Source organism: Neophocaena asiaeorientalis, unplaced genomic scaffold (assembly GCF_003031525.2).
Source record: "Neophocaena asiaeorientalis asiaeorientalis breed wild unplaced genomic scaffold, Neophocaena_asiaeorientalis_V1.1 scaffold332, whole genome shotgun sequence".
NCBI lineage: Eukaryota > Metazoa > Chordata > Mammalia > Artiodactyla > Phocoenidae > Neophocaena > Neophocaena asiaeorientalis.
This window is the reverse complement of record NW_020173111.1, coordinates 150,141-168,274: the sequence shown is the minus strand read 5'-3', so window position 1 is coordinate 168,274 and position 18,134 is coordinate 150,141. Positions and strand designations below refer to the sequence as shown.

Genomic DNA, 18,134 nt, shown 5'->3' with positions numbered 1-18,134 from the left:
GAGACCAAGTTTTGGGGGGGGGGGGGGGAGCAGCCGTCCACCTTGGTCTTCTTCTCCATTAACCTCTCCTGTCCATGAGCTTATGTTTTTAAATATCATTCAAGATCAAAATCTGCGGTTTGGAACTCAGGCGTAACTTGAAAAACAGAACTCTTGATTGCCCACAAATTGTGCTATATCCGTACTTTGGAATACCACTCAGCAATGAAAAGAAATGTGATAATAATATATGTAACAACTTGGATGAATTTCAAAAACATGCTAAGTACAGGGAGTCCACCATGCAAAACTACATGCTCTGTGATCTGTGATTCTTTTTTATGTGCAATTCCAGGAAAGGGTAAACTGTGGTGACAGGAGGAGATCAGGGGCCGCCTGGAGTGAGGTTCAGGGAAGTGGATTGGCTGCAAAAGGGCCTCAGGAAAAACTTAGGCTGTTGGAATAGTTCTATATCCTGATGCTGGTGATGGTTACATGACTGTACACAAGTACCACAATTTGTCAAACTACACTTAAAATGGATGAATTTATTGTTCTTCAATAAAGCTTAGGGAAAAAAGAATGACTCCATAATTTCTGGCCTAAGCCACTGAGCAGCTGGAAAGAGTGATCTGCTGTTTCCTGACCTGCGTGACGCTGAGGGGAGAGCAGGTGCAGAGGCCAAAAAATCAAGATTTCGATTTGGGATATTTAAGTCTGAGATGCCTATTAGATGTCCAGAGTAGAGGTGTCAGGTGGGCAGTTGAATTTATGATTCTGGAGCTCAGTGTAGAGGTTAGACTGGAGATACAGAGTTTGAAGTTATCAGCATATAGTTGACATTTAAAGCAGTGGCCTGGAGTACATGATGGAGGACACAGGGCAGGGATGGAGAACGGGAGAGCTCTGGGGGGTGAGGGGGTCCGGGGCGTGCCAGCATTTGTAGTGAGAATTCAACAGGATAAACTGTGTAAACATGTCATTGGCCTCTTGCAGTTACTCCTACCGTGCTAAGGTGACATTCACGTGGTTTCACATAAATAGCCGTTTTTAAATGTGCAGTTCAGTGGTGGTTCGTTATTTACAGCATTACGCAGCTATCTCCTCTCTCTAGTTTCAAGACTTTTTCATCACCACAGAAAAACACCGTGTACTCATCAAATAATCACTCCACATCCCTCCCTCCCCCATCCCCTGCTAGTCACGGATCTGCTTTCTGTCTTTGTGGATTTTCCTATTTTGGATATATCATATCAAAGGAATCATATAATACATGACCTTTTGTGTCTGGCTGCTTTCATTGAGCATAATGTGTGCGAGGTTCATCCAAGTTGCAGCATGTATCAGTGCTTCGTTCCTTTTTATGGCTGAATACATTATTTTATCTTATTATTATTCCACGCCTTTTCCCACACCGACTCCAGAGCATGCACGAGTGAGTGTTCTTGCCTGAGAACTTTTCTCCTTCCATCCTTTCTGCCTGGGCTTTCCTTCCTCCTCGTCCCTGTGCTGATGTGAGTTGCACCGCCTTTTATTTTAGAGGCGCAGTCTACGTGCTCCTCAGTGACTGACGCACACACAGCAGCACCCCTTCTGCGTCCCCCAGGACACAGACAAGAATGGTTTCTTAGAGTCCCCTCTACCACCTCTTTCCTGGAGGCTGATTGGCTCCAAACACAGGCTAAATTGCTGTCTTTCCAACATGAACATTCAGCGAACAGATATAGAACCTTTAGACACTGTCCACAGTACGCTGAGCCTTGGGAGATCTGGGGTTACAAGAGCAGTGGCGTCTACCCCCTTTCCCCACGCGACTCGTCCTCTTACCAGATTGCAGGGGAGTAAGCATTCTCATTTCTGCCTCTTGGTCTGGCCCTCACCCCAAGCATGTCGCCTGCATGCAAGTCCCTTGGATGCTTGTTGACCGTGATGTATGTCTCCAGCCCTTACCTCTCCCAGCACCTCTAGGCTTGTGTGTCTCTAATGTGATATTTCTAAAAGATTGGAAAAAAAGTAAAACCCTTGGTTTTTAACTCGGCAAATCATCCGCTAATGCATTCCCACACAGCAGCAAGAATATTCTTTTCAGAACATTCAGATCACGTTGGCCCCTCACTTACAGCACTGCCACGTTGCATCACCCAAAGGGGCAGTGTTCCCATTGTCTTCTTTGCAAGTGGTGCTCTGGTGTTGTGCCTGAGACCCTTTACTTTGGCCCCCTGCTTGTCCTGCCTGGATAAGCCTCCTTACTCTGGGCCCTGACCCACTTCAGCCTCATCTCTCTCACCATCAGCTTACCATCCTCTCCTTGGTCTGTGTGTCTCAGTCCCACTGGCCTTGAGTCCTTTGAGACGTGTGTTTTCCTCCCGACACCAACTAATTCTTCAGTTCTCTGAAGACACCACGTAGGTGTCCTACAGTTCATTTCAGTTCTGACACTACTACCCAGTGTTAGCACAGAACCCACAGGTTAAGGTCTCAGACCCACAAGACCACCTGTACTTCAGGCACCAGTCACAAGTATTGGGTCCCGGGGTTACCCATACTTCTGTCCAATTTGGCTACAAAGTTGGGGGTTTCCAAAACCCCCTCTCCTCAGGTAGGTTTGCTAATTTGCTAGAATGACTCACAGAACTTAGGGAAGAGCTTTATTTACTGTTACTCGTTTATTATAAAGGATGCAACTCAGGGATGGCCAAATGGAAGAGATGCATAGGGCAAGGCATGGGGAGAGGAGCGTCCCCTCTGCGGGCCCACCACCCTCCCAGAACCCCTGTGTGTTCACCGACTCAGAAGCTCTCAGCCTATGGCCTGTTGTTCGGGGGGGGTGTGGAGGTTCCAGCAGGCAGGTGTGGGTGAATCATTGACCATTGGTGATTAACGCAGTCCCCACCCCACCTAATTCTCGCCCGGAGGTTGGGGAGTGGAGCTGAATATTCCAGGCTTCTAATCAGGGGTTGGCTTTTCTGGCAAGCAGCCCCCATCCTGAAGCTGTCTAGGGGCTTCCGAGGGTTTCCTCATTAGAACAAAAGATGTTCTTATCACTCAGGAAATTCCAAGGATTGTAGGAGCTCTGTGCCAGGAAGCAGGGACAAATACCAAATATCTTTCTGTGATACCACAGCCTTCATCTTGGTCAAGCTTCCCACTGCAAGGTTTTAACAGTCACTGTTCGCCTTGCCGTGACACTGTAACCATCTCCCTTCAGATCTTGATTTAATCCTTGTTTCTTCAGGTAACCTCCTGGCTGACGTCTCCTCTTTCAGACCCTGTGCGTTACTCTGGAGCTCTCCCTCCCAGTTCTTTCAGAGTCACAGTTCCACATTTGTTGGTGTGATTGTCTAGTGACCTTGCCGTATGGGATTGCTGAATTATGTGTCCCAAAAAGTTCATCTGTTGAAGTCCTAACCTCCAGTGTCTCAGAATGTGACTGTATGTGGACTTAGGGTCTTTAGAGAGGTCATTAGGTAAAATGAGGGCATTAGGATGGGCCCTGACCTGATATGATTCGTGTTCTTATAAGAAGAGATGAGGACACAGACACACAGAGGAATGACCACGTGAGGACCCAGAGAGAAGATGACCATTTACAGGTACAGGAGACAGACCTCAGTAGAAACAACTTGCCAGAACCTTGATCTCAAACTTCTAGCCTCCAGAACTGTGAGAAAATAAATATCTGCTGTTTAAGCTACCCAGTCTGTGGTACTTTGTTACAGCATCCCTAACAAACTGATACACACTACAAGGATGTTAGCTCCACCAAGGGCAGGGACCATCTCAGGGTTTACCCATCATTGCATCCCCGAAGCCCAGCACAGTGCTTGGCTCTATACGTATTCAATAACTATTTGGTGAATGGATGAATGACCTATCTCAAGGTGATGACAGACATCTTTGAAATATGGACGTCTCATAAACCCTGTACTGTGTGGTTCCAGGCCAATGTTCCCTTATCCTTTCAGTATCTCTGTTTTGAATTTCCTGCCTGTCTTTCCTCCCTGAAGGAGCATTACTTCATCTCGATAATCTGCCCAAAGACCAGCCTTGAGAACATAGAGAGATTTTGTGCTCAAGCTTCCTGAGTGCTTCTCAGCCACGCAGGGGCCTCTCCTGGTAACTCCCACCTTCCAGGCTGTGTTTCAGACTGTAAAGTTTGCTCAGTATCTGGCCTCTGCATAAGTAGAGTATCAATGAGTAATAATACTGTAATCTCAGAAATGCTATTGGGGAAAAAAAATTAAGTAATAGCGACATAAGACCCAGAAAGGCTTGGTAATAATGATAATACTTAAAGTTGAATGGTATTTTACAGTTTACAGCCTTTCATTTCACTCTTAAAACAATCTTATGATGGCATGATGGTGAATTTTATTATCATCCCTTTTATAAAATGAAAATAATAACAAAATAATAAAAAATAAAGTCCAAAAATGGAGTAGTTTGGGATTCCCTGGTGGCGCAGTGGTTGAGAGTCCGCCTGCCGATGCAGGGGACGCGGGTTCATGCCCCGGTCCGGGAAGATCCCACGTGCCGCGGAGCAGCTGGGCCCGTGAGCCATGGCCGCTGAGCCTGCGCGTCAGGAGCCTGTGCTCCGCCACAGGAGAGGCCACAGCAGTGAGAGGCCCGCGTACCGCAAAAAAAAAAAAAATGGAGTAGTTTGGGCCCGGGTTGCACAGTTAATAATTGGAAAAGCCAGAACTTAAACGTTGCCCTTTGGATCCTGCAAGCAAGTGCTTTTTCTGCAACCCCAGTGGGAAAAGTGAGAGGATTGCTCCTAGGCACTATTATTAGTGATTCAAGGAGTGTCTGTGAATGAAGGATCTGAAAGATACCAACCAATTGTGTTTTTAAAAAGAGACCGACCCAAGAAGTATATGGATGGCAGTGGTAGCTGGATGCAGGCCAGCTCTGCTCCCCAAGCTGAGGCCTCATCTGAGCAGTGACGGCAGCCGAGCGTCCTGGGAGTCTGTGTGATAAAAGCAGCCTTGGAAGAGAGCCCAGCGCCTGGCTCCGCATCCCTTTTTCGTTTTTCCCATTTCCAAAGACCAAAGATCACGGAAGGAAGAAGAGAGAAATCATTATTTGAGGCTGAGCAGGAGTTTTTAAACGGTACATTAAGTTAACGCGGGCCCTCTTGGGGCTGACTTGGGGGATAGGGCAGCTTGGTCTTGCATCTCGGCAGATGGAATATCGTTCTCTAGACCTTTACTGGATGGCAGGCTCTTTTCTGAGTCTCAGGCCTGCCTTTTCTTTGCTTCCTGGATGTCCCTGGGTAGGACGTGCTCTCAGCTCAGCACCCTGGGATTAATGCTGAAGGAAATTAGACTCAGAGGCCCCGATGGGATCCAGAGGACTCTGCAGAGTCCTAGACCCCTGCCTGCAGCCCCAGGGGGCACCACGGGCAGGAATGGGAGGGCCAGACACCTTGACCAGCCTTTCCACCCATCCTCTCTAGGTCCTTTGGAGCTTTGCCCACAGCTGTGCCAGCTGCAGCCCTTCCCCTGCGGAGAGGAATGCCTTGCAGATCGTTCCCAACCATGAATTTAGGTGTAAAACATAGACTTCTGCAACACAGAGACCAGAGCACAAGCCCCAGCTCTGTGGTCCTTAGTCACATGTCCTTGACACGTGACTTTCCCCTCTCTTAGCCTCAGTTTCCCTTTCAAAAGATGAGATGAGCACCGTGCCCACTTCACTGGGGTTGTTGTAGGGCACTCTGAGATGACGCAAGACAAACATGTATCCCGGTGCCCGGGGAAAGTGCTCACCGAGCAGGGGCTGCCCTGAGAAGAACAGCCTCCCCTCGCGGGGCAGCCACGCGCGCACACGCAGCACAAGTGCGAGAACATGTGTGGGGACGGCCCAGCACGAGGAGGATGTTGAGAAAGGCGTTGCTAGCCTGAATAAAGAGATCTCATGGTCAGGTTGGAAGGGAGCTTTGAGGTCAGCAAATCTTGTGTTTCTGCTCAGTGCAGGTAATCCCCCGCCCACAGCATGCCTGCCGGGTGACCTCCCGCTCCCAAAGGTCCCCAGACCTACTTTGCATCAGAATTCCCGCAGCTGTCCTTTGCAGAGAGACCCCCTGGCCTCACCCTGAGAGAATCTGCTTCTGTAAGAGTCCGGTGGGGTGTGCAGAGAGCAGCCAAACCATTTGAGAAGCTTTTTGCAGAGGTCATGCAGTCCCGAAAGCAGTGTTTCCTTTACTGCTGTGTCTCCAGCAGTCGGTACAGGGCCCAGTGCACAGCAGGGACGTGGTGAATACCTGCTGGATGGGAGTGGAATCACGCAGCCTCGGAAGCCGTGCCCGGGAGCTTCTCCCTGGAAATGCAGCTCACTTCTGTCTGGGTGAACTCCAGTGATACTTACGGTCTTGCTCACAAGAAGCAAAATCTATCTTCCTTCAATCTTAACTCATGAAGCCCATTTCTACCTTCTCGAGTGACACTGATTCTAATTCCTCTTAGAAGGGATTATCCCTCATCTGTAGAGGTCAGTAAGGGTGAAGTATTTTTCTCCAAATGAAATCAGGGTTGGCTGAACAAGGTATAAACTGGAGCCGGGGGTGCTTCGTCAAGCAGCCCCAAGGAAACAAAATGATGGACGACAGGACCTTTTTAACTAGAGCACATGGATTCCATCTCAAGGACATGCAACATAAACATGGGGCACATAAACCTGGTTCAGGGTCCCCATGCAGCCCCGTGAAGTAGAAACCTTTACCATTTTACAGAGGAGGAAGCTGAGGAACTAAGAATTTGCCCAGGATTACCATTCAAGCGTAGAAATTTGAACCAGATGAGAATTATATTAAAGTTTAAGGAAAGAAGAGGAGGCCAAGTTGGAGAAGCTTAAGCATAGAAAAAAAAAAAAAAGAACAGGGAGCATAGAGTCGGTGGTGGAGTCCTGTATCTTGCGTTGACGGCGTGTTTCTAAACACCTTCGTCCCCTTCTCTGGGCTTCATCTGTCAAACTAGGCAGTTCCAGAGGAATTATTAAGCCCTCCGCAGCTCACGTGAACCTCTGTGTTCCCAGAGTGCATTTAGCTACAACCAAACGGAAGAAGTCGGAACTGTGAAACCTGCAAGTTCCGAAACAGTCCTTTTCAACCCTTTCAGGGCTGTTTAAATACCCTTTTATGTCCCATCTTCTCGGGAGATGTTTTATTGTTCTACACCCACTAGCCAGGGGCACCTATGGCTGTGAAGCGGTTCTTTCAGATGTTTAGTAAATGGTAATGTGTACTCTTATGTTTTCCTTATTACAGCCATGCTGTACTCAGACATGCATGGAGGAATGGTACTATTAAAGGCTTTTCTGTTTTAAAATAGCTTAGTCGAATACACATGAGGTTGGAAGGGCATTGTTGTTTTCCCTGCTGATACTCAGGACAGCCCCCGGTGATAACATTTTAATATTCCCCTGCTGCTATACGCACAGCTGGTTTGATGTGCAGCAGTGGTTGGCAGACTCCCTCTGTGCACCCAGGAGCTTTCCTGGGGGTGGGAAAAAGGTAGCACCGGAAGCATCCATCATCGGGGCTAGAGCTTCCTGCTCCTCCTGCTGTTTGCCTGGAGAGGCTATAACTGGTGCACAGCCACTTCCACGCCATTCACACGGAGCTCACCAGTTCTGGATGGTCTAGGTTTGTGGGTTGTAGATAATATTTATTTTTCATTTCTTCATTCATCCATCCATCCACACTGTACTAGGCCTCAGGAGCATTACATTTTTCACTCAAAGAAGCAAAGTCATTAAATTTGTACTTTTAAAATATTTCTGCGTCTGAGTAAAGCAAAATAGAATGGCAAGGGGCACCCCTGAGGGAAAGATGATCAAGGATGAATCTGCTAAGTTATCGGGGAAAGAGAGATGATGAGGATAGAGCAAGGAAGGGGATGAGGTTTAAAAGTAATAGATACAATCTGGAGGAGTTGGTTATGGCAAAGATGTGAGGGGTGAGGAGAGCGGGGTGTCAAGCTTGATTCAAAGGTCCTGGCTTCAGTGACAAGTTAAACCTTGATGCTACTAACCGCAAAAAGGGAGGAGTCAGACGTTATTTAGGAAGAGAAAATTGTGCGTTTGATTTTGATCAGTTTGAGTTGAAGGTCGCTGTGAAAGAGCCAGATGAAGATAATTGGATTTAAGAGTAAGAAGCTCTGGAAAGCAGTCCGATACGGAGATGGGTGACATCTTCCCCTCAGTGGTATTTGGTTTTGTTTTTGTTTTTCTGCGGTACGCGGGCCTCTCACTGTTGTGGCCTCTCCCGTTGCGGAGCGCAGGCTCCGGACGCGCAGGCTCAGCGGCCATGGCCCACGGGCCCAGCCGCTCCGCGACATGTGGGATCTTCCCGGACCAGGGCACGAACCCGTGTCCCCAGCATCGGCAGGCGGACTGTCAACCACTGCGCCACCAGGGCAGGCCCCCCTCAGTGGTATTTGAGGCTGTTGAGTTAGATTCCATCATCCAAGGATACGACGTAGAGCAAAAAGAGGGGGCAGGGATGGGAGTTGGGGAGCCCAGCATTCAGGGGAGGCAGAGGGAGGGGACCCCCATGAAGGAGACGGGGAAGGAATGTCCAGAGGGAAGAAAACAGCCAGGAGACTAGTGTCACAGAAGCTAAAGGCTTCGAAAAGTTTCAGCGGGGCTGGGGAAGGGCCAGCAGCGTGGCAGCTGGGGGAGCAGCTGGCTGAATTTCGCAGAGCCCAGCCTATGCAGCTAGGGTCAGTGCTTGAATCGGAAAACTTAGACTTTCTGAACAATGACCATCACAAAAGGGAAAAAGGGAGATGCCTTTAGTTGAGCATCTAACCACGAACCAGGCACTTTACGGTACTATCTTATTTAGCAATACATCCATTCTTAGAGGCAGGGGGTGGGGATTCTGTTCTTGCCCTTTTACTGATAAGGAAATTGAGGCTCAGAGAAGTTATGCCTTGGTCAAGCCATACAGAACTGGAGCTTGAACTCTGTTTTGCCTGGTTGTAAAACCCTTTGTCTTTCTCATTTATACCTGGTGGGCAAATGCCCCGCCTACCCTTTCCACATTCAGTGTGCCACGTGGAAGCATCACCAACCCCTGCTTCCCTGGGGCCTCACCTCCTGAATGACAGCAGCCCTGCCTTGAACCAAAAGCTGCGGAAGGAGGGAACCAGGGGAGTTCCCGGTCTGGAGCCATCCGTCTGCTGGCTGGTGACTCCGACACCGGGGCCCCAGAAGAATAGCAAGCTTGTTCGCTCTTGTCTGGCTGTTAGTGGTGATGTATGAATAAGCAAAGAAGACAGCTTCATTTTCATAAGTTAACTTGTGCCGAGAGTGAGGAAGACGGGAAACAGTGCACTTAATCATAACCACAGGGCCAGCGCAGAAAACAATGACAGAGCCTTTTCTGTTCATCACAGTGTTTTATTATAATAACTCCTATTATAGAGGAGACAGGCGGTGTGGAATGCTGAGGGCGGCAGCACACCAGCATCCCACGTCATCTCCCCAAGAGGAATCCCTGGGATTGTACGTCTTCATGGGATAGCAAGCCCAGGATGGGTTTGCATCATCAAGATTAAGGCTTTAGACTTTGACCTCTGGAGACCAGGCTGTAGTTGCCACCTGGCTGGTGAGCTGGGATTGCCAGAGCTGTGAAAATAAGCTGTCTCATATGTGCTGTCACCGGGGACCTGAGGACAGCTATGCCCAGAACAGTGTTCCAGGACAGCAGTGCTACCCGAAAAGCTTTGGGGGAAGCCTGGGAGCTTGGAGGTCTGTGTGGAAGGGGCAGGTGTGGCCTGCAGTGTGGCAGGGGCTGCGGTAGACAGGAAACGGGCATCACCCACTCTCCCCATAGAATCCACTATTCCCTGCTCTCCATTCCTCCTACTTATCAGCGTTTCTGTCATTGCATGTACCGCACTGCTTCATAATTGTTTACCTGTCTCCTTCCAACTGCCTCTAGGGTGCAGACTATGTTTTATCTGTCTTTGATTCCTTAGTATTTTGTGTGGTATCTGACACAAAGCAAACCCTCAATCAATATCAAACTGAACGAAAGTGTAGGTAGGGTAAGGATTGTGTCAGCTAAGGAAGGGAGGGGACAGCTAAGACCGAAGACGCCGAACCCAGGCCAATGGGGCAGAATATTGGGCCAGGGAATTCTGGGTATGATGATAAGAGTAGATACCTACTGAACATTTTACTATTTTCTGGGCGTTGTTAGTGGTGATGTTTGAATAAGCAAGCTTCATTTTCACAAATTAACTTGTGCCTAGAGAAAAAAAGTGTTCAATTCTGAGGTGTGTACTTTTGTCAATGCCATGTTATGAATGAATGAAGAAACAGGCACAGAGAGGTTAAGTAATTTGTCTAAAGTCACACAGCTAGCACCTGGGTGAGGAGCCAGGATTGGAAACCAGGCAGTCTGGCTCTGCCATACACTTTCTTCACCACTTTACTGTACTCAAGAAGTGTAACACTGGAGGCGGCCACTGAATTCTGCTGCTTGATGCGCTAGATTTAGACACCCCATGAGTTTTATTGTTTGCTAGCGGCCATGCAAGGGAACCTCACTGATAACCAAAGCCAGGACAGAGCTCCCAGACCCTGATCAATAATTCTCAAATTTTAGTGTGCATCCAGATTACCTGGGGATTTTTTTTTAATGCAGGTTACTAGACCCAGTGGCCAGAGTTCTTATTTAGAAGTGTTATGTGATGAGGGAATTAGTATGTGATATTACCCCCATACTCCCAGATCCTGAGAGATAAGACAAAGGAGAGCAAAATGTCACCTTATTTTGCTGATAAAAGTTAAAATTGGAGGTTTTGACTTAGATGTGCATCTACGGTGGATATTCGTAATACCAACCCCGGAGCTGGAATCGCCCACCCTGTCACAGGAAGTGTGGGGCGACTGCAGCCTCATCCGGAGGGGACCTGCCCTGTACAACTGATCCAAGGTGGAGCTCTGCTGGCACACTGGCTCCTAGGAGGAAGATGAAGGAATAGCTAGGCCACCTGAGCTCGGTCCTCTCTGAAACTCACCAGGTCAGGTAGATCCTTCCTTGCCCTTGGGGAAGAGGAAGGATTGGGGTAAGAAGCCGGGAAATCCCTCCTTCACAAAACGAAAGATGTAGAGGGAAGCAGCCTTCCGGTCACAGTTAACTTCACCGTTGAGGCCTGGGAATCTGCACTTTTAACAAGAAGCCCAGGTGTTTATGTAGCAGTTGGTCCTCAGACCACACTTAAAGAAACAAACTTCTAGAAGGACTTAATTGTTGTGCTAGAGGGCCTTCAAAAAGAAAACCATTTGGATGGGCTCACTGTCTTTCAGAAGCTGACCGATGAGCTTGAATGATGATATTTAAGAAGAGCTATTACTTATATAGTTTTCAATGTGCCCCAGCCCCTGTGGTTAGCCCTTAACACATATGAAGTCATTTAAACATGTGAAGTCACAGCAGTTAGATACTAGGGCACAGAGAGGTTAAGTAATTTCTTCAAGGCTACACAGCTAAAAAGTGGCAGAGCTAGAAATAGGAACCAGGCAGCCTGGCCCCAGCCTTCCCCTCTGGCTACACTGCTGCACATGGTTTCCGGTCCACGGACACAGACCTCTGCAGGGGTGAAGGCAGTTAGCCCAGGGAATTCACAAGCCCACTTGCAAAGCCCAGCTGTCGCTTTAATCATTGACAAAGCAGCTAATGAATTCATCTAAATAAGCAAAATGAAATCTTAGTAGCTGTTTATTATTTTGCCTTCTCAACCAGTGGATATTAAAATTACAGCTATCATGTTGCTAATTAAGGATTTTGTTTTCTTAACCTTCAAGAGGACGGGCATATGTGAAAGGGCCACTTGCCACCATCAAAGTATATGCAGCCCAGGTGCAGAGTGACAGAAGGAGAATTTGGATGTTATCCTTTGAGATAACATGGCTTGAGGTTAACCATGCAAATTACTCCTTCTCTGAAGATGAAGCCCTTGAGTTGAAGGCTCCAGTAGAGCAACCCATATAAAAGATGCTCTCAGGTGCCGCCACCCCATCTTTGCAGTTTTCCATGCAACTGAGGAAGACGCCAGAGTTCCCAGAGCTGAGTGAGAGAATATGTTGATGTTGGCGAGTGGGGAGAGGATGAAATGCTTTGCAACCTCAGAAATGTGGGGACACTAATACAGTAACATAAGTGGTTTCCATTCAGGAGAGATTTACGCACCAGATGTCATTTATTTAGCAGACATTTATTCATGCCTATTAGTGTGTTAGATATTATGCAGTCCTTGCTCTTGAACAAATGGAGAGGTGGACATTTACAGATGAAGCATGTGTGCTTGAACATCACCCATTCTGTCCTTGACAGGACATAAGTCAGCCGATGGCAAAAATACCGGGAGGAAGCGCTAAGTCGAGATGTCCCCCATCTAATGCGGGAATTCACAGTCTGCTGCTTGCTAGAGATGGGCCTGAAAGGATTACTGGTAGGGAGCGGCAGGGGGCAAGGCTGGCGGGAGCTGTATGAGCAAGACGTGGAGATGAGGACACAAGCAGTAAAGCTATGCATTTTCGTGTGGCTGTTAGAAAATTCATCTGAAGAGCAGGTCGAGGCAGAATACAATTCATGGCATGTCTGAAAGTGGAGTTTGGACTTTCAGATAGCTGAAGATTACCTCTCCTGAAATTCAGATGGCCACCCTAAACTCAGTGAATCATTCCCCTTTATCGGTTCTGAGCATGACACCCTTATTTCATCATGCCAAAAAAAACCATGGTGGCGCCAACCAAGGGTCATTAGTAATAATGAACCAGCTCCCCCAAGGACCCCACATGCCCTTTGAGTCCCAGCCTCGGAGTGAGGTTATTAAACAGGCTCTCTGACAAGGTTACAGCATCAAGACTCAGCACACAGCTTTCTCGGCTGAGGGCACCGCGCCTTTCAGATCTGTTTTGCACGAACGTCCCAAGCTTGTTGCATGTGGAATTGATTAGCTCTTGCACTTTCTGAATTGGTGACCTGTTTTTCTGAGGGATTGTACACGTTTTGGTTGTGATTATATACAGTGACACAACAGTGGGAGGTAGTATTTTTCCTACACCGCTAATTTATGTATTTGTGCTGGGGCAGTGATTTAGATGGGAGCTCGATAAATTGATCAAATAAATTACACCAGACCCACACACCATGATTTCAGGGAGCTGTCATCACACCAAAGAGGTTCTATGTCGCCCAGCATGGTATTCCAGGAGAACCGTTGTGTTTTCTTCACCGGCCGCTAGGCTTTCATTTGGTCAGAAAGGGCTTTACTTCTCAGACAATATAAGGATTTTAGCTCCAGAAGACATCAGTTAGCTGTGGAAGACAGTGCCCATTAGTCCTGTGACCTTTAGCAAGTTACTTACATTTCTGAGTCTCAGTATCTCATCCTGTAAAATGTGGACTTACAATTTCCGCCTCAAACGTTTGTTGTAAAGGTAAGCAGTGATGCAGAGACAGTGGAAAGAATCTGGATGTCAGATAACTATAGATTCATATCCTGGCTCCAGGATACGCAAGTTATACAAATCACGGTCCTCAGTTTTCCTAGTTTGTAAAGTGCTGTTGCTAGTAGTTGCAAGGGAATACCTTCTGCACATGGCATGATAGGGTTGTCTAATAGCAGATAGTTGATTCTGATGGCTGCCTGCCCCACCTAGAAGACCTGAGTCCAGAAACATTAACACTCTAAGAAATTGGGGTGAGTGGAGGACTCACCTGAGGTGCTAAAGCTGCTAAGAAATTGATGGAGAGACCTGACTCGCCTTTGATGTTGGCCTCAGTACAGTAGAGGGTGAGGCCCATGTCAAAGCCGAGCTCTGGGGACAGAGAAGCGATTGTTCCTCTAGAAGACACGCCTGCCTTGACGTGATGCTTGTTGACAAAAGACAAAGTGGATGTGAGAGTAAAAATGCTGCAAGAATGTGGCTCTTCTCTGGGGGCTCCCTTCTCATTAACCAAGGGTCCTTTCTTCCTCTCTGAGTGAGGAAATTATCTCAACTCCTGCCTCAAAAGCCAGTAAATTAATATACATTGGGAAATAGTGAACTGGAACATTTGAAGAAGAGTATGTCAGTAAATAAATATGTGTTCACTTGAGTTAAGGGATAGATGGACAGATGGACGGATGAATAGTTTGGGATTCTGGCTTTGTCACAGATTAACTGGATGACCTTGGGCAAGTTAATTAAGTACTCTGGGCGGCCTCCATTTCTTTTCTATAAAATAGGGATAATGAAAACGGCTGGGCTGCCTAAGTGTGAGAATTAAACATATTAATACAAGTGAAGCACTTAGATAAGAGTTTGGCACCTCACAAAAGCTCCCAATAACAAAACCTGTGTTACGATGATTTGCCATTGTTGTATCTGCCGTTCCGTACTCACTGTCCCACGTGGCTTGGCTTCTTTTAAGACCTTTGCATTCTCTGTACTTCACAGGTCAACAGGTCCTGGGCCTGGTAGAGAACCAGAGTGATTGGTACCTCGGAAACCTGTGGAAAAATCACCGCCCTTGGCCTGCCCTCGGAAGGGGCTACAACACAGGTAAATCATGAGGGTGGCTTGCTGGCTGTGGGACAGGAGGTGGGCCAAAGCACAGGAGAAGGCCACCTGGTTGCCTGAGTTCTGCACTGGACGGTACATAAGGCGTTGCCCTCCTGGTTCTTGCTTAGGGCTGTAGCTACAGGCAAAGTCGCTACTGGGCCGTGGCAGTCTGTGGCATTCTCACCAAAAAGCCCCTCTCCGGACTGACCGTCAGCCCCGGATCCAGCAGGACAGCTTTACGAGTGTGACCTGTAGGTTCCTTGGCTCTGTTAATAGAGACTAGAGGTCATCGTGTGCACTAGGGGTGCAGGGTCTGTGTTCATCCTCAGCATTCAAGATTCATCTTTGTATGGGGAGCAAATTTGCTGATGTGTATTGACTCAAAGTTTCTTGTCAGAAGCGACATAATTTCTGTTTTATTTTGTTTTGTTTTTTCCCCTTTTTTGTATAATTGAAGTATCGTTGATTTACAGTGTTGTGTTAGTTTCAGGTGTACAGCACTGATTCAGTTATACGTGCATACATATCTTTTTGTTTCAGATTCTTTTCCCTCATGGGTTATTAGAAAATATTGAATATCGTTCCCTGGGCTATACAGTAGGTCCTTGTTGGTTATCTGTTTTATATATAGTAGTGTGTATATGTTAATCCCAAACTCCTAATTTATCCCTCCCCTCCCTTTCCACTTTGGTAACCACAAGTTTGTTTTCTGTCTCTAGGTCTATTTCTGTCTTGTATGTAAGTTCATTTGTATCCTTTTTTTTTAGATTCCACATATAAGTGATATCATATGATATTCGTCTTTTTCTGTCTGGCTTACTTAGTATGATCATCTCTAGGTCCATCCATGTTGCTGCAAATGGCATTATTTCATCCCTTTTTTACGGCCGAGTAGTATTCCATTGTATATACGTACCACATCTTTATCCATTCATCTGTCAAGGGGCATTTACGTTGCTCCCATGTCTCGGCTATTGTAAATAGTGCCACAGTGCACATCGGGGTGCATGTGTCTTTTCGAGGAAATGACATAATTTCTGCTAACATGAAATTGGCTAAAGCAAAGCAATCGTGCGGTCGTGCTCACCTTCAAGTAGTGTGGCCAAGTGCAACCCAACCATGTGCCTGGAAGAAGAAAAGGCAGAAATATTTGGTAATTGGTACTTAGGGATACCACAGCCCCTAAACACCATGTGTCTGAAATCAACTCCATTTTCTACCTTGCTGCTAACCCAAAATGTGCACCTCCTCTTTTCTTTCTGTCTCTGTTAACAGCATCATTCAATCATTCATTCATTCATTCTTTGTGCAGCTCTTGTCTGTCTAATGCTTACTGTGCAATAGGCCCCATGCTAATACACCAGACACAGCCCATGACCTCGTGGAGCTTATAAAGGATGAAACTAGAGCAACCTCCCTCTCCTTAGGCCCACGTCCTGCCACTGTCTACCTATGAAATGCCTCTGAATTCTGCCTCTTCCCCTCCATCCTCTTTGCCACTACCTGGAACTGGAACTTGGAGCTCAGGGGGCAGTAGGGTAGGTCAGGCCAAGAAGGGCTGGGACTTGGCATCTGGGACCAGCTATACTGAGTTGGGGCAGGGGTCTGGGGATGGCGCCACCTGAAGGTGATAGGTGGTAGCCTGTCCTGGACACTAAGGTCAGTCTGTAGTGGGAAGAGCCAGACTCAACTCTGAGAGCTGAGGGTCCGATTCCTGAGAGGTCGGGTGCAAACACGGAGCCCCAGAGGCCACAGGAAAAAGGCTGAGAGTCAAGCTTCCAGAAGTGAAAGTTCCGAGATCAGGTCAGAGCGGGGTCAAAGCTGGAATAAGACAAGGAAAGAAAGGTCCAGGGTCAGTGTCCTGGGCAGCCAGAGGTTAGGGAGGCCTTCATTGAAAGCTGTCCTTTGAACTGGAGGGACATTCCTTTAGCCAACGTTTGCCAGAACGTCCAGGCATGGCTCACGGGATGTAACACCTACCAGGTATCACAGCCTGCAGGGGTTGCAATGGAAGAATGGTAACCACCAGCCCTTCACAGACCCAGGCTGCATCCTGGAGGCTGTGCTGGGCATTCACCCGTGAGTTGCTGGATGCTGGGAAATTCTGGGGAGTCCCTGAGAGGGGCCAGGTTCAGGGAGGGAGCCCAAAGGGGCTCAGAGCAGCAGCTTTTCTTAGCTGATTTAGAGATATTTCGGTGTTTTAATAATGGGTAAGCCTCTGCATCCCAGCTAAGTATTGACCAGGTGCTGTCCCTGGTGCTAGGTGTTCATCTCATCCGATCCTCACGCTAACCTCATGAAGCAGGGGCTATTCTTATCTCTGTTTTATACCCAGGAGACTCAAGCTTGGAGAGTGAAAGTATGTCGTCTGATAAGTAAGGAGCCTGCTGTTAACTGCTAACCTTCCTAGCTTGAACTTTAGTGGCTTCTATTCTATCAAGAATACTTTTTTTAAAAGTAGACTCTTAAAAAAAAAAAAAAAAAAAAAAAGTAGACTCTTGAAAGGTCTGGGGAGGGGTCCAGGATTCTGCCCTAAAGGAAGCCTCCAGGATATTTCTGGAGCAGGTCCAAGGGTCTGCTCTGATAAAACGTGGCACCCCATGACCCCTTCCTGCAAGCTTCCCCAGGAACTGTGTTCTCAGCGCATTTGAGGCCGGACCCTTTAGGAGCCCACAGTGGGCCAATGAGAGGGCTCCCCATGCTGCTTCTGCTCAGCAATTGGTCACCTCATGTTGATCTCCTGGGCCTGGGTTTCCACACATTCACTCCCGGCTTTCCTAAAGCTCGGGACACCCATGCTTATCAGGTGGGAGAAGGGGCATCTCAGGTAAGCCCTGGTGTGTGTTTAGTTCCTGCCTTCCACAGCATAGAATAATAGAAAATGTCACGTGGAGATAAACTGCAGTGCCTCTAGGACACAGCATCGGGGTCATGGTTATCTGCATCAAACAAAAACCACCGGTCATCAATCTGGGTTTGCAGGAGGAAGAACAATGTAGCACACTGGGGAATTTATTATGACCAAAATGGCATGTCCCCTCCTTCAGGAGACAGACAGGTACCTAAACCCTCTGCAGCCCCTACTTGATATACCAAGGCAGTGAGTTGCTTCCCTTCTTGCTGCTTCTAAGAGGGCAGAGCAGGTGGGAAAAAGCCCTGTTAGAAGTGATGCGTCCATTTAAATAAGCCAGTGACACCAAGTGATCATTAGAAAAGGATTTCTGCGACATCAAAATGCATTGACTTTCATGATGGGGATTTGTTATTTTAAGACTGAGGACTGTGCCACACATCAGCGGATGAGTCATCCAGACACTCAGATTCTAATGGAAATTGTCAGAACTCCACTGGAGAGAACCTGCTCCCCTGAATCCCAGCGCATCTCAAGCCTCCAGACGGGGTATCTTCAGCCGAGCCCCGTGCTGAGCCTTCAACTTGGTGCTGGGAAGCCAAGACAGGTCTGGTTAGGCTGGAATTCAGCCGTTTATTCTCTGGGAGCTTGGCCAAGTTGCTTCACCTCCTTGAACCTTAGTTCTCTCCCTTATAAAACAGGATAAATAACAACACCACCTAGTGTGTGAGGGTTAATG

At 47.6% G+C, this 18,134-nt stretch overlaps 1 protein-coding gene across 1 annotated transcript in view; it reads left to right on the top strand.

The window, feature by feature from the left end:
• LARGE1 (LARGE xylosyl- and glucuronyltransferase 1) overlaps positions 1 to 18,134 on the top strand; it is a 529,052-nt gene that overhangs the window by 397,802 nt on the left and 113,116 nt on the right. Inside the window, 1 exon segment of the mRNA XM_024743516.1 lies at positions 14,440 to 14,544. Within this exon segment, the coding sequence (XP_024599284.1) occupies positions 14,440 to 14,544 (105 nt within the window).